The 17,260-nt window shown below is 41.0% G+C and overlaps 1 protein-coding gene across 5 annotated transcripts in view; it reads left to right on the top strand.

Moving 5' to 3' along the window:
* The window catches only part of astn1 (astrotactin 1), a 361,427-nt gene that overhangs the window by 112,773 nt on the left and 231,394 nt on the right, over nucleotides 1-17,260 (top strand). For all 5 annotated transcript variants that reach the window (XM_076744683.1, XM_076744682.1, XM_076744685.1 and 2 more), the window contains 2 exons: nucleotides 8,875-8,959; nucleotides 13,421-13,495. In XM_076744683.1, the coding sequence (XP_076600798.1) occupies nucleotides 8,875-8,959; nucleotides 13,421-13,495 (160 nt within the window). The remainder of the gene's footprint in view (nucleotides 1-8,874; nucleotides 8,960-13,420; nucleotides 13,496-17,260) is intronic.

The following is a 17,260-nucleotide window of genomic DNA, read 5'->3' on the forward strand; positions in this document are numbered from 1 at the left end:
AGACACTCTACTTCGCTCTTATCTGTAGTGGAAACACTACGATGAGCTAGAGCTACTGGTCAGTCCTTTGTTCCACTATTGCTCTATTGTTCTACTGTTGTTCTACTATTTTTCTACTATCCACTGCCTTCGACAGGGTTAACCACCAAATCCTCCTCTCCACACTCGCTGAGCTCGGTTTCTCAGGATCTGCTCTCCGCTGGTTTGAGTCCTACCTCTCATGGATATCCCTTGCAGTATCTTGGAGGGGAGAAGTGTCTAAATCCTACTGCATGTCCACAGGGGTACCTCAAGTGTCAGTGCTTGGACCCCTTCTCTTTTCAATATACACTACCGCACTTGGTGCAGTCATCCAGTCACATGGCTTCTCATACCATTCATATGCTGACAATACCCAGCTTCTCCTTTCGTTCCCACCAAACGACCCCACAGTCTCGGCAGGGATATCAGCATGCCTCACCGATATCTTGGCATGGATGAAGGAACGCCACCTTCAGCTTAACCTGTCAAAGACCGAGCTCCTTGTCATCCCGGCCAGTCCCTCTATATAACAACAGATCAATATCTAGCTTGATTCAGCTCTGCTCACTCCCACAAAATCTGCCAGAAACGTGGCTGTCACGATTGATGACCAACTTTTATAGAGCATGTGGCCTCTGTTGCTCAGTCATGACGATTTGCCCTGTACAACATCAGGAAGATCAGACCCTACCTGTCTGAGCATGCAACTCCTAGTACAAGCGCTAGCACTATCACGCCTCGACTATTGTAATTCCTTACTGGCAGGGCTCCCAGCATGCTCTGTAAAACCCTTGCAGATGATCCAGAATGCGGGAGCACATCTGATCTTCAACCGGCCAAAAAGAGCACATCACTCCGCTGTCCTCCACTGGCTCCCAGTTGCTGCCCACACCAAGTATAAGTCATTGATGCTCGTCTCCAAAACTGCCACCAAAACCGCTCCGACCTACTTGAACTCCCTCGTTCAGGTTTACGCTCACTCCCACTCACTACACTCTGCCCAGGAACGACGCCTGGTGTTGGCAGCTCAATAAGGCCCAAAGTCTCTAGCTAGACTCTTTCTTCTGCGGTTCCCTGGTGGTGGAACAAGTTACCAAACTCCATTCGATCTGCAAAGTCCCTTTTGGAATAAAAAAAGAAAAGAAAAAAATGTTTTCACTCTATGCACTCCAAGCATTACCTCGAACCACTACCTCATAGCACCTATGTTCAACTGGACCAGAAGTTTGTGTTAGGACACTTACTCTTGTTGTTCTCTCCTGTCCAGAACCTTGCTTGTGATGTATGAAAATCTCATATGTACGTCACTTTTGATAAAAGCGTCTGCCAAATGACAAATTGTAATTGTAATTGTTATTGTACTATCTATGTAACAGACTGAGAAAATGTTCCTGATGCAATGTTTCATGCTTACACAGATGACGCTACAAAAACTAAATTGACGTTGTTTTCTAATACCATGAATCCATTAGCTTCTCTTCCTAACATTGTAACTTTGTAGGGCAGTTGGATTCAATTAGTGTCACAGTCCTATCTACGCATGTTAACTGAGGATTGAATTGATTGAAAACTTGATGATAACTAGACTTTTAGTGTAGAAACAAGTCCTGCTTTTCCTGTATTCTAAGGAAAAAATTGGTTGAGGCTATGTTCCTACTCTCCTTGACTATGGTGATCTATTGTACACGCACGCCTCTGCTTGTCACAGGCTGCGAAGCTCTCACTCACCATTGCACCCTATTTGCCAGAGTTCAGTGGCCTTCATTGGCCTTGCATAGACTCCCCCACTGGTGTATATTTATTTAGCAATTCCTTGTACTGGGCGTTTTATTATTGTTGTGTGTATGTCTCAAATAATACTAGTAACCATTGTTAAGTTCTCATTGTTCCTCCAATGATACCTTCTTATTGTCTAGTGAAGGCTTTGGTGGCAAAACAGAATGTGTAATTTCTTCGCCTGATTCTCTGTTCTGTCTGTGTGTGATTCTGTTGGGGCCATGTCAGGTTTCAGCATATGTTAAATATCTGCTGTAGATTAATGCTTGTCTATCTTTCTTCTATTTTTTATCTTTTTTTGCATGACTTTATCATCTGATCCATCATGTCCCAGTCTGCCACATACATTAGTTACGCCTCCTGTTTCTTATACTGTAAAGCTGATATGACTTGGATCAAATATTAGATTCAATATTTTTGTTAAATTCGAGTTAGCAGACTGCACTGTGGTCAATTTCCACTGCTCTTCCCGCATCTTGTCTGTTTGCTGTCACTTGCCGACAGAGCTGAGCTGTGGAAATGTGCTGAGACCACATCGACTGTAAAAGCAAAGTTTTACTTGTAGCTTAAACAGAATCAAAGTAGGACAGATAATGTTGGTCCAACAGGGAACAAGCATGGAGATTGTAACCAATTTAACCAACAGCTACCTAACAAAGCCAGGTTGAAATGAACCATAGTGTTACTTTAAATGGAGTGTGGGGAGTTTCACACACACTTCTGTTTTTTCAAAATCAGTTTTGGTCTTCTTGTTTGTTGCATTGGATGTGGATTGTCTTGTTCAGCACTGTGGATACATGAGTGATAGTTTGGGGGAAGGATATGTTTACTGTAAGCCTGATGGCAGGCCTGAAATTATCCTTGAGGCATATTAAGGAGAAGCAGCATGTCAGTAATGTATGACTGATGCTACATTCTGTGATTTTTTTCTGAAAGACGAAACGGCCAGCTTATCACAAGGTTGTTGTTTAATCTTCATTAGGTTGTCCGTGATCATGCGACTCACAACTGCTTACAGTTTGTATCTTTGTCCTTGCTAACAAATGCCTCACACCTAAACGACACACTGATGTAATATGTAGCTGGGATTGTGAAAGCAATGGCTGTGACTGGCAAATGCTGCCTGACAGATGTGATACAGACGCATACTGTAACTATGGGCAGCTTGTTATAGTCGTAGTATAGTTGTTAGAGCTGTTTTCACAGAACATGTGTCTGACATATGAAACAAAAACCAACAAGCATGAAACACAAAAATCTGAAAATGTGTAGAAGACACAACGTATGAAATACTGAGCAGAAGATACACACGCTTGAAAAAAGAGCCATGTGCAGCTACTGTACATAATGTTTTATTCAGGCCACAGACCACATTCAAATTCCAAATGATGAGAACAGTGTGCTGATAAAACAGAATTGTAGAACATTTTGTTGTTTAACAAGCTCTTTATCACTCTCTCTGCCAGTGAATACATTCTGATCTTCCCTGCCTCCAAATTCACTATGAAGAAAGTGGCAGCCTGTAAAACAGAATATAAGACGTTGAGTTGTTTTAACAAGTTTGAAACGATTTAGCCTGAAAAAAGCCCTTATTTCTGCAAGTAAAGCTCACTTTATTTTGAAGGCAGCCACCACAGTCTAACTATTCACAAACTCTTTTTGTTTTTTTTGTTTTTTTTAGAATTATTTAAGTGACTGTAGGTCACATATCTAATCACTCACAAGATATTCATGTAATCATTGAAAGGATTTCCTGTCATACATAAGTTTTTACAATTTGGATGTGAAAAAGTTTTCAAAGTAAGACACTAAATATGACAATAAATATGACAATATAATATCTCTGTCAAAAAAAAAAAAAAGCTTCTCACATATAAAAACAGCCCTGGCTTGAAGGAAAAAAAAAAAATACAGCTGTACAGATCATAACAAAGGCTGAGCAGCAAAACTTTAAATGAGTTCTTTCATGAAAAATGCCTAAGCTTCCTTCACATCAGATAAGATAATCAGCAATCGTCTTTGCTTAAAAATAATAACCCGTCTCAGTTTTACGCCCAGTAAATAAGTCGTGACTGATAATGAAACTGTGTTTTAGAGACGTGAGGCGTGAAGAGTCTGTGTGTTCGACGCACAAATAAGGCAGCTGTTAATACTCCACATGTGTATGTGTATAAGTTCAGGTGCTCACAGAGTATACAAAACATGTTGACAGTATTCCTAAATTAATCAAATAATAAGACAAAGGAAGCAAAAGTCTAAACTGAGCATGTTTGCATTTTGCAAACGGTTCTAAAGAGCATCTAATGGGCAACAAAGATCTTTTCACTTTCAGGAGAGTTCATTGCAGCGGTGTGTTTGTGATGGCAGGGTATTTTGACTGGAGTTAGCACTGTATCAGAGGACTGTAGTAATTGGTTGACAGGTCAGTGGGGGGAGAGGCCCATGAATATTACTGCAGAAATTCACAAGCTGTTCATATCAGAATAATGGATTCACATTTGTTTGCATATCCCCAATGGAGACATGAAAACTAGTGGGCAGAATGACTCATTTTAGTTTTACCTGCTTTCTTGGAAAGTCTCTGCCAGTTGTAACTCAAATTACGAGTGCAGGAAGAAATCTCACATTTAGAGAGGAGGAAGTGTCTTCCTTGTTTTGCATCCATTATTCAGCAGCATAACTCTCCCCTGGGCAATACAGAGTGAGTTCTGAGACCTTTAAATGAATCAAAAAGCTGAGCCAGTGTGTCTCATGTCTACTTTTCTTGGAGAAAATTCTGAGACTCACCCACACACCCTAAGCCACACTGTGCCCACTCCGTAAAATGATATATGGACCAGCAGGACTGGCAGCAAGGATTCAGTAATTATATCGTATTTTTCACATGATGCATGCGGAATGAAAGTGTTGCATGTGTGTGTGTGTGTGTGTGTGTGTGCGTGTGCGTGCGTGCGTGCGTGTGTGTGTGTGGGCTGCAGGGAGATTGCAGAGGTGCTATAGATAGCTTAAATCCAATCCTCATTTCTGCTGGAGGAGATACTGATGAAAACTGAAATGGGCTGCGACAATATCTGCGCTGCTCCTGCAAGACATTAAAAGAGACGGTGGATGTTTTAATGCGCGATCCGTCCCTTCCTGCAGAGCCCTAAACCTGGCCGCTTCGGGTGCTCATGTTTACGGGCTCTTTTCACCACCTTCTTGACTAGAATATGTGTGAGATACGAAGAGACATGTTGTGTCTCTGGAGGCACATTACCACATCATCACATCATCACATACTGGCTTGATTAATGTGACTGCATAATGGATCACCGTGTGGATATCTGCCTGATGAACTGAATTGTGGCACAACAGTGCATCAAGTAAAATGTACCTCAGTGCAGCTGCCCACACAACAGATCAAGGTTTCCAGGCTATTTAAGGGAAGTCTGGACAGTTTGCTCAGCCTGGTCGCCCTAAACACAGTTCAGCTCTATGTGTTTTAAAGGGTGACAAATAGCTGAGTGGGATGTGATGAAAATATAGTGTGAAACATAGAAACTGGCTCACTGCCTGTATATTGAGTAATTATGGAATGTGACACCTTGCAAGTCTAAAACAAGTTTGAGCTGTGTGCTGTGACCTTAGCATGTGATGAAAAGGCAATTAAAGCAAGATGAGGCGTTTAGCAGCGTTCAGCTGCAGTGCAATAAATCTAAGCAGAATGCTACAGCTTCTATCATTCCAGTCCTGCTCCAGCATTACATTTTTTTTTCTGGAAACAATTTAATATGTAAAATTCCCTTTTTAATGTCAAACATTTGAGCTCTTTCACTGCATTTTGAACAAAGCAGCAAAGAAGAGATTCTATTCAGAGCTACACTGTCTGCATGTTGGGAGTGCTGCCTAGGGAAAGCGCTGGAAAATCAGCCAGGTGATAGCAAAGAGTATGTGAGGAGGCAGTTTTGATTTCCCATGGCTCATCATTCAGGTGATACATTTTTGCATTTAAGGGTAGAGCATGTGTTTGAATAATGTAGATAACTTGACCCTGATTTTACTTATGTTACTAAATTATCTCAACCTTTGGCACTGATTGGCTGACTTGTGTGCTGATAGCGATATATTTGTGTGATATCTGTGTGTATTGGTTGGTTTCCAATTTATCTATACGTTCTTCCTCATATAGTGTATCAGAGGTCTGCTGTCATGCTGCTATAAATCAGGAGAGACATGAGCTGGGAGCTGTTACAGGGGAATCAACAGACTTGGTTTTGGCCATCCTTGTGGTTAGCAGTCATAACATTATACTCACCAGGTTAATTCCTGAGATCTGAAAAAGCAATGACATGACTAAAAAGAAGTCTGACAGGGCAAGAAACATGAAATTCAGATTTTGGTTTTCAAACAATGTAAGAGTTAGCCTCTATCACTTTCTGTGATAGATTTAAATATTTACCACAGTTTAAACCACACTGATGGTTTTACACTGACCTACCATATTGCCAACTTGACAGAGAGCTTGTTTGCACTTTTACCTTCAAATAAAGCATATTGACAATGCTTTTGGGTCTGGTGACCAGCATGCAAATCAAGACCATCTTACAGGCTAATACTGTGACTGTCTTCATTCTGAAATAAGATAAGTCATCTGCCAAGGTTTAGTCTAGTGAGCAATGGGTAAGAAACATAGACTGTAATAAAAAAAAAAAAAAAAAAGCCTAAAAGTCACACTGCATGGACCAGTACTAGTAGAGGGTTTTGGTCACGTCATTTAGAAATAGTGGGTTGACTGATCTGGTTAAAGTGTTGGCCTGATCATCTGAATTTTAGTGTTTTGTTCTCTGTCACGCTTTGTTACTTTGCACTTAAGCTATTACTTTGGTAGTCACAGTGTTGTCATAACGGTTTGATTTGATGTCCAAAACTATGAAAATAAAAAACCTAAGTTGTGATAAACCAGACTTTTCCTTGAATACAGATCCAGCAGGCAGTGCAATTTTGGACCTGCACTGTTCCTGTTAAGACTCCTGTTAAGAAAGCGAAGTTGAACTGAGCTACTGGAGCCTAGACTTGAAACAGTCTTTCTTACCTGAACATCAACCTTGCACCTATTGTGACAAATCAGCCACTACAAAATGGCAAAATAAAATAATTTTAGAAACAGCAGTTTTCCCATCCCCCCTTCACTTCCCTCTGGCCAAGCACCTCAAACAGTTGAAGCCTTCAGAGCCTTTCTTTGCATTATTAGTCAAAAAGGGAAAATGGATGTTGAATGTTTGTAGAGCTTCTACAGTTAGATGTTCAGGCTTTGAGCAGGAATGCTCTTTTCTGAAAAGGTACACTGAAAAGGTAAACTACACCCAGTCTTAGAACTGCATGGATTTAACTGAAGAGCATGCAAAATTCTCATGAATCTATGTATGCTATCAAATATAAACAGCCTCGAAATCCCAAACTGCCTGGTCATTTCCTTTTCATTCAGGTAACATGCAGCAAAATCAGTGAATATGATTTCCTTTAGCCTGGCAGGTACTGACAGGTGACCTTTTCCATTAACAGTGGTGTAGAAAAACCCAGGGCCTGTGCCCTTCACTTGCCTCCTATTGAGCATGAGCAGAGAATGTTGTACATGTTACTCCTGAGTAACCCTCTAAACCAAAGGTGAGACCCCATCAGTCACACTGAGCAAAGTCAAGGCCAACATTTCTCCTGGGTGCTGACAGCAGAACAAAAAGCTGATGCTTTGCTGTTCTTTGCTAAGAGGCTTCACTTGTCAGGAGGATGCCAACGCAGAGCATTCACTGAGTCCACGTCCCTCCACCTCTCAAGGGTTCTAGTCCCGTTAGTGAGCAGTTTTAGACCATGATAGTGCCTCCATTTGCACACAGTACAGTTGAGCAGTGTTGCATGTGATCGTATTCGCTATTGCCCCAAAATGTTGCCTTAGGCCTGAGTGCTAAGTGGATTTTGTGAATTCACAGTCCCAGACGAGCTTTGCCTTAGCAAATAACGACAGTGCCAAGTGTCTATTCATTAGACTAATCACTGATCTAATCACTTCTCATTTAGGTACTGGATGTTATTCAGTGAGTGGGACCAGTCAGATAACTGTGAAAAACACTAATATAAACTGAGTGTATTAAATCAAGACATTTGCAGCAATGGTTCAAAGTTACCTTCAGTATTTACTTCTTGGATTCTGTTTGGCGTTCTTTCTCATTGTGCAGTCAAGCTCCGAGAGCTGAAAAGTTAGGCGAAAGAAGCCCAACATGTTTTTGTGTATTTACTGGGTTTCAGAGTACGATTCGGCTCATTAGATGGATGCCACATTAAAAAGTGAGCATGTGGTTTGGGATGGAATTTTTGTGGGTGGTGAAACAACACGGAACTGTTGTGATTTTTCTGATTGATTTTCAAAAGCGTGACAATATTTTGCAACAGCTAGTTGGCAAACATTTTATTTTTTAATTTACTGTTTCCTTTTTTGTTTTGTTTTTTTCAGCTAACTAATATAGCTGGTGGGCTAACCAGGAACGTGCTAACAATCCCTGAGCATGATAGAAATTATTGGCTTGCTAACTGATATTTAACAAGTGAGCTACCTCATTTGCTCATGTTGCTAACAAATCACTTAGCTGTCATAAATGCTGGTTCACCTGCACTCATAAAACACACTTCCTTTTCTCTGTATGCCTCAGGAGGACTAAATACAGATGTTTGGTTTATTTTTATCCAAGTATGCTTCATGTATTATAAGTGCATTGGAGCACGTGAACCATATTGTGAAGTGAACCACGTCGTTGCACAAAGAAGTGATGTATTGTGCTTGTATCAGGGATAGGTGTGGAAGCACAAAATAAGGAAAACTTTATAGGCTTTTGTTGACAAATTTGGACAAAAATACAGCTGATATAGCTGAAAAAGTACATCATTAAAAATAAGTGATGATGAGTTCTCCAACCGCCTGAAGAGGATATTCTTGGGGTCGCTCTCATGGAGTAACATAAAAGGAGAGGAGCAAAGGGCATTCTCCAGCGAATTAAAAACGACTTGACTAATGAACACGTGATTGAATAACTGCCTCTCTGTTTGCAGGAGAATGCCTCTGCCTCGACGGCTACATGAAGGACCCGGTGCACAAGCACCTCTGCATCCGCAGCGAGTGGGGGCCCAATCAGGGGTGAGTTATGATAATCGCCTCATGATGGTTCATGATTGCTCATTATCAGGCAGGAGAAATGGCGGAAAAATCATTTACAACAGGGCAATCCTCCTACACATCAAACACGGCCATTTATTTGCTCGCAGTGATAAATCATAAAGAGCTGGGATGTTGCCAACGCCACATTCAGGCAAAACTACAGGAGAACTAACAACTACACAGATTCCTTTACAGCTGATTTCAATCAGGAGAGACAAGCGAATAAAGTACATAGATTGTTTATTATAACAGATGATATGTGATAATTAAGATATATCAGAAGGTCTTTGGCGCTTTGACTCTACGGGGAGATTTTCTAATTGAGGGGCATCTGCCTCAGCAGCAGCCAGAGAAATCCCCCCATGGAGTCCAGACACTGGCGGCGGCGGTGGCTGATGACTCTGCTGAGACTGATAGACTGATGAAATAATGATGCCGATGAATCTGCGAAGACTGGGCGGTGACAGGAAGGCGGAGGGGCGCGCTTAACAGCAGCACGAGCGTACAAAGGCACAAAGAGAATCATATTTAAAAAGACAGCAGCAAGATGATAGGCTGACAGCGAAGGTGTGTCTGCGCTCGTGGATAGATGAGAACAGCTGATATCTCAATGACAGCCGCAGACAATGACCGAGAGGAAATTAGGAGTCGGTGTGCGTGTTGAGCGAATGCAGGATGGTATAGGGGCGTATGCATGGAAAAGAATAGCTGACTGAACTTTCACTGGAGCTTCATTACTTAATTTGTAAAATACAGAGTTGTCTACTGTAGATTCGGCGCAGACAGTCATATGCCTAATTAAAGAAAAGTCAGATAGCAGTATACATTCATGCTGTTTCTACAGCATGAAAACAGAACTATCACAAAGCACTCTGACAAAGAGAAGAGAATGTGTGGTCATTACCACATGGCAATAATTACAATCTCTTCAAGTGTGTCCTGAGGATGTCAGGTGGTGAATGGCCAGCAGTTTTCTGTCTGTCAGACACAGGTTCTTTTTAATTGGCCCTGAATAGCCAATTTCCTTGGGCCCCTATCTATCCACACATAGAGTATGTGAGAAATCTGGCTGTCATTTCTGACTCTGACATTAAATTTGTCAACTCAATGATCTCATTAGCAGCAGATTTTCCCACATGAGGTTGATAGCGAAAATAAAACATTGGGGCTATTTGGAGACTGTCTTACATTCTTTTATGACTTCAGCTGTTGACTCGAACTCTTCCAGCTAACTTATGTGGGAATCATCCATATGCCGCCTGCAGCTCACTGTGTCCTAATCTTTTTCAATTCCCGCTCCCAGACTGCGGAAGAGTCTACCCTCGCTGTCACGTTTTACACATCTATCGGCAATTTTAAATCCCAGATAAAGACCCTCCTTTGAGTCCCCTTCATAATTAATATAACTAGAAAATTGCTTTAATTCTCACTTGCAGTTATTCGTCTATTCCTTTTTGCTTTGATTATTTAACTGCATATTAAATCTCTCTGTGTAAAGCACTTTGGTCAACACTTGTTTTTTTAAATGTGCTCCACAAATACATTTGACTTCATTTGAATAGACTTAATGGTGTAAAGCCTTGAAAGTAATTACCAAACCTACTTACCAAATCTTCTGCCTGGCTGACCGTACTGCATTAGTGTGCTTTGTTTATCTATTTGTGAATAATTAAAGGGGTAATCCAGAGATTTAATATTGCACTCCCATAGAGTTTGGGGACTCACAAGAGACAGATTAAAAAGAGAGAGAGAGAGAAAGGGAGGTGAAAATTGAAGACACGTTCTGGCTTAATTAATACTGTATGAGTCACCCTCCAAAAATAATGAAGCCTACAATTCCCATAATGCAACCATTAGCATCTTTTCAGTAGATTTAATTTTGCTCAAATACACAACTCCACTCTGTAATGCAGGACTTTTGTACTGAATCTGTAGTCTCCAAGGCTAAAACAAGATAACCCTGCTGACATCACTGCGACATCATCAGGGGCAGTTTCTTGCTGATTGGAGAAAGCTCCTTTAGAGCTTCTTGTCATAAGCCAAGAGAGTCAAGAGTCATTTGATCCCGAGTGCCTCGAAACCAGAAATCCTTTCAGTCCTCGGCCTGAAAACAGCTGTGTGAATTTCAGCACTATCAATAAATCCATTTCAGGCCAATGGTGAGTCAGTAAAGTTGTGGGTGCTTTATCATGCTTTTTGGTCTGCTCATCTCTTTGGGTGCAAGGTCACTTCTTCTATATCACAATAATGATTCTAAGTGATGACTTGATATCTTTTGGCGATGAAAAATGCTGTTTCAGACCCCATCCCAGGAAGTCATATAAACGCTTAATTGGGTTCACATCTGCTTGTTAAAAAGTCCTTGACATTTGGCAAACGCCGCAGCCGCAGTGCCAACCACCGGGTGACCACTCATGGCGGATGTGTGGGGCTGCTACTGTTTCAGAAAGTACTTCCCACATCAGAGAAGACAGTGGCGATGAGCAGGGCAGTTCTCCCCGTGCGCCCCAAATACCTGCATCAGCGATTTTGGTGCAGTGTTCTTATGTATAGATCTGTTATGGGATTACTCACCTGTCAATCTTATCCCTCCAATACAGGCCCATGAAAAGAGCAGCATGAAAGAAATCAGAAAAACTGTAAAATAAAGACAGTAGAAAAATGTGTCACTTCTAAACTTGTTCAAGTCGATTATTTTTAGTTTCTGAAATAACTTGCCGAACCAATATGCTCCACATTTTTATGCAGTAAAAAGACTGCAATTTTCCACACATCACATTCAGAAAAATATTTATGAAAGGAAGAGAAAAATGCATATGATCTGATGACATTTGGCTTTTTTTTTAACTGTGAATATTTTCCATTTGAAATAACAACTAATTTGTCTGGAGCCTGGAGTGTGCTTCTGGAATAATAATAGACATATTCAGTACACAGTGACATCTGACCAATCAGAGATCACCATTGCTGTTATGTGGGTTGGACTTTATTACATTTCTGATTGCACAATGCTCTTTAATTCCGGCTTCTTTTCATTAAAGTGATCATGAAACTGAAACAAATTAAGTGTGACATGGTGTAAGACAGAGAGACACGTTAGTGTAATACCAAAAACATCATATCATAAAAACATTTAAAACTCATTTTTGTGGTTTCATTTTAAAATCAAATGACTAATGTAAGCCTCTAATTTAAATGCAAAATTAATTACAGTTACAGTATATTACAGTTAATCATTTTCTCTATTAATTGATTCAAGTGAATCACTTTAAAAGTCTATAATTATTCCAATGGCATTTTCCAGGAGCCATAGATTTATTTTATGCAATTTAAATTGTTTAACATGTGTATTTGTACCAAATAATATAGATATATATATATATATATAATACAATAATTACATCTATTTAAACACACCTTTCATGATGATGATTAAACCTGACAGATCCAGCAAAATGCAATGCATATTACCTCCTTAAAACAGGTCGTCATGCAGTGAAGTTACAAGTAAGTTATGATGGGAGACCGAAATTCAATAACACCACCCGTCTGCAGCTTGCAGCAGGCACAGCTTCATGCCATGTCTCTGTATTTTGTCCGCACTTCATGTCAGCCTCAGTGCATGTTCAAAATGTAGATTTATTTTTCTGGGTCCAAATTTTCGGAGACATCTGAATTTCCCCTCAGCCCAGCCGACTGTGCACCTCTGTATCTCATGTCCCTGGTGGTCTCCTTGTGTCCCTGTCACTGTGTGACAGAGTGGGCACCCTGGGGTGACTTAAATGTTTAATGACCACAGCCCGTGGCATGGAAGCCGCTCCCATCTTCGTCGATGTTCTTTTTGCTTACAGTAGTGTAGGAGTTTGCTCAGAATGACATCGGGCCCCTGTCACTTCTCCTCCTTACACTCTCACTTTGCAGACTGTTTAGTCCCCGAGCTGCCACTCCCCATTAATCTCCATCATTCTCCCTCTCTCACTTCTGCCTCTTGGCATCTGTCTCCTCCCCTCGATGTTCCCCTCCGTCTCGCTCTCACTTTTTGTCTCTCTTTTTCCACCGTCTGCTCTCTCCGTCACCCTCGGTCTCCCCCTCCTCTGTCTCTTTCTCCCTCATCCTGTCATCCTCTCTTATCCCCTCCCCTGGTAAATAGATATTAGCCAAAGTCACATTGCATGTCAGCTGCCAGAGAACACATTTTTCAATCAGCATGTTTACACACAGCACACATTGTAATGCTGCTTGTGATTTGAGGGGCTCTGGAAGGCGGGAATGACTTGAAGTTAGACACTGAAACATGGCTTGTGATTTTAGGGGGTTTAGATTAGGCAGGCGGGTTCGCTGAAAAATTTAAGGCTTCTCTCGCTTTGATTTTAACACACAGGTTTATTCTCTCTCGTCTTTTTTGTCTCTTCCTCTGATCTATTCTCTTTTTCATGCCAGTCCCTGGCCTTACACCATCTTCCAGCGCGGTTTTGATCTTGTGATGGGAGAACAGCCCTCTGATCGCATTTTCAGGTAAGGGGAACTTCACAAAACTTTGTTTTATCCAACTACATTTTCCATGCTGCTGCACAATGCAAGCTGCACAAAACATTGTAGAGTCAAATAACTTGGTATAATTCCGGTACACTGTCTTTGATTTTCTCTCTCCCTGCTGATTAAGGGGGGGCTAGCTGTGGCTGCAGAACGCTGTCTGTAGCTGCAGCTGACAGTTTTAAAGATGTTATATAATGGAGTGAGAGAATTGGAGAAGCAGAGCCACTTCTCTCAGGTCAGATAATCAATGTGTTCTGATGAGTCAAATTTTAACCTCAGCAACAAGTCTGTGAAATTGATTAGAAAAGAAAATTTAACTGGCCATAGAAAGCAGGAATAATAATAATAATAACTGGGCAATAAAAACCTTTGTGAAGATTGTGTCTTATTGCCCTCCACTGTATGATGACAGAACATTTCTTAAAAGATAGTGTTGGAATTATTCTGGATTTCAACAAGAAAAAAATATCTAAACCTACAATCTGAGTCAGTCCTTTTGAATTCTCCACCCATTCATTCCCACTGAGAACAGAAATCTTTTAAAGCAGAATGAATGAACTTTTTGACCACTTGGAGGCACAGTAACAAGCTGTAAATACATCGCTGATGTATTGTCACTTTACAAAGTTGTTATGGTAAATGTGTGAGCAAACCTACGCCCATGCACAGAACAACATTAGCATTTATTTCGGCTAGTATTTTGTGTCAACCCAACAAATGGAGTCCTATGACCATGCTCCAGTATGTCTATCTGTTGCGTGGTGCTGGTCGTGTACAGTGATGCTGGAAACAAAACTGATGAAGGCAACCATCAGTGAAATTGCTCTAAAACGGAAACAATGAGCTGAAAGCTTCTAAAACGCTACACAGAGCTGAGGGGAACTGCAGAGTCAGATGATAATCTCCTGTGCGTTTGTCACAATTAGCAACCGTTCTCACATAATGTCACATAGTAAAAAGCAATTACAAACCACTCATGAGTTGGAGACTAGTTTAACAGCTAGCAGCTTAAAGAGCAAGATATTTTTAACAGGAGTTGGTGGAGACCTAACCAGAGCTTAAACAAGGGTGAATATTAGCTTTTTGTCTGGTTGCAGTGCTTCAAATGAAGGCTAATTTTTCTTAATCCACCTTTTTAAAGTGATGGTGTCATTGTTGTTCTTCAGTTTGCTCCTCTGCCTCCAAGAGGTCAAAAATCATTTAAGGCTCCTTTAACAGTTAAATTGTAAATAAAAAGCAAGTTTCAATATTTAACATGCTCGCCAGCTTTTAAGCCAGTATTTCATGATAGTAAATCTGCCTTGAATAGACTACGTTCTGTACAGTTCACAGGAAGCCCCTTATGTAAACTGGGAGCAATTTCACAAAGAAACATAGAGCAGAGCAGTTGTCTGTGACAGAGGAACCTAACAATACTTTAACAGCTTTTCTCCCCAATATGATTCATTTATTGACTTGAGAAAGAGCAGATCTAACAGAGTATGTGCTACTGCCTTCATTACAACTCTCTGACTCCTTCCACGACAGAACAGCAGCAAATACAACAAAAGACTGTTTGTGCTACTGCTTACAATAAAAACGAAGCCCATAGAGTTCGTTTGCACCACTCCTGTGGCTGTCAGCATTTCCTTTATGTAGGGAACAGACGGAGTAAGCTGGCATCGCGCTAATATCTCCTGCAAGCGCTTTGCTACATCTCCCTCCCTGCTAGCATGTTATGTGCAAGACACGTTTCTCTTCTCACTCTGTCCAGGCGCGCAGGTTAAAATCTCTTTGTCCTCAGACTGATCTCCCCAGACATCCATCCTAATTTAACCGTTTCAGCCTCTAGCTTTGAACTTTGCCAAACAACCTTGTCAGCTCCAGATGTGGGGAAAAAGACCTTGAGGATCAGCGAGCGCATAGAGAGCCACGCGACCATCATCTTGTTTGCCTAAGCACATATTACCACTAAACACGGAGGTAAATGAGGCAGTTAGATTCACAGTGGTAGAGAGAATAAAATGAAACAAAGCAAACTCGAGGATGCATGCAAAATTCTCCCATGTCGGAGGAGATAAATGCCAGGCATCAGCATTCAAACATACAGCGTTTGCCTTTTGCGCAGTATTAACCGCCAGGGGGTTCCTCTGTGGACTGCAAACATGTTTTCCACTCAGCAACTGTTTTCTCACGGGAACTCTTAGTGTTTTCCACCTCCAGTTTCTCTTAGGGTGAACCAAATAAGTCATATAGTCGCACACTGGTCCCAAGTTGTCCATTATAAAGCAGTGCTCGTTAAGTGGCTGTTAATTTGTCCTGTGGTTGCCCATATACGTCATAGTGCATCACAGGGAATTTCAGCACCCCTGCTGTACACAGTCCCAGAGGAGGAGATGAAAATACGTATGAGAGAGGTGCCGACAGCTCCCTTTAAAAAATCATACGGAAATATCAACATTTTAATAGAATTCCCGGCTTCTAATAACTGGTGGAACACAGTGTTTTACAGTAAATGGAAACACTTTGATCCACGGAAAACTTGACTTAGAAACAAAGGGAGTAATTGGGTGGCTGTAATTAAATGTTCCATTTCTACAATGGTTTAATCATTCTGTTCTTAAAGTGACTGGTAATGCATGCAGCCCCCGAAATCTACTGCCCTTTCCTTATGCTAAGTTAGCATTTTATAAAATGCAAATTGAACAATTGTGAATGAGGAAATATGTGTAGTCTGCATAAAAATGGTTGTTAACCATTTAATCAACAAGTTCCCCTCTTTTGTGCTACAAGTAGTCATGCATAATTCATCAGCGCTAATAATGCATTTGATGTTAATCAGCATGCACTGTTTAACTTAAAGTTGGAAGTATTACGTTTCATCTGCAGAGTGTTTAAAGATTGATGATATTCATTGACTCACAAATAAAGAATTGTTTTGAAGCCCTTATTCCAGGCATCTGTTGTTTACAGATTTATAGCCCTGTTTTGTCTCGGGGGACACTCTTATTGGCCCGTCTTTGTCAGGGTTTCTCATTTTGTATGCATTGCGTCCATTAGCACACAGTGTCCTTCTGCTCAAGAAAGAGTTATGCAAAAAGGATAGCTTTGCTCAAAGGTAAAATAAATAACCTCTAACCAACTTGATGCCATTATTCTGAATCACTGATGCAGTGAAAACATTCATCTTTGAAAAGTAGCCATTCTGACATCTCATGGTGGTTGTTTTTGCACAACAAGAGGACTAGACCTTGATGGAGTGTTAACTTAAAGGGGCACTGCAGCATTTCCACATAAGAAGATCAATGTGTTATTTTGTCAGCTATGCTTGAAGTCTTGATCCCAGGGAGAACAAGATCGGTCGGGCAGTCCATCTCCAGGAAATGAAGCCTGATGACCTCGGTGATCCCTGGCTTTTCTTCAAGCACCATCATCAGCTCAAAATAACAGTGTGTCCAATATTTGGACAAAACTAAAGACATTCCCATCAACCTCAGCAGTCCTTTGTATTTTGTGCTAATTTGCAAATGCTAGCATCCTAACACGCTAAGCTAAGATGGTGAATATAGGAAACGTTATGCCTGCTAAACATCAGTGTGTTAGCATTATGAGTGTGTTAGCATGCTCGCATTAGCATATTAGCTAAAAGCACTGCCGTGGCTAAGTACAGCCTTACAGAGCTTCTTGTTTGGTTGTCGACTCTTAGGCTAGACTGACCCTTGTTCTCGGCCCTGAAATCCAAAGTCCATTGCTGTTTTCCCTCTT

This window comes from Chaetodon auriga, chromosome 12 (assembly GCF_051107435.1).
Source record: "Chaetodon auriga isolate fChaAug3 chromosome 12, fChaAug3.hap1, whole genome shotgun sequence".
In the NCBI taxonomy this organism is placed as follows: Eukaryota; Metazoa; Chordata; class Actinopteri; order Chaetodontiformes; family Chaetodontidae; genus Chaetodon; species Chaetodon auriga.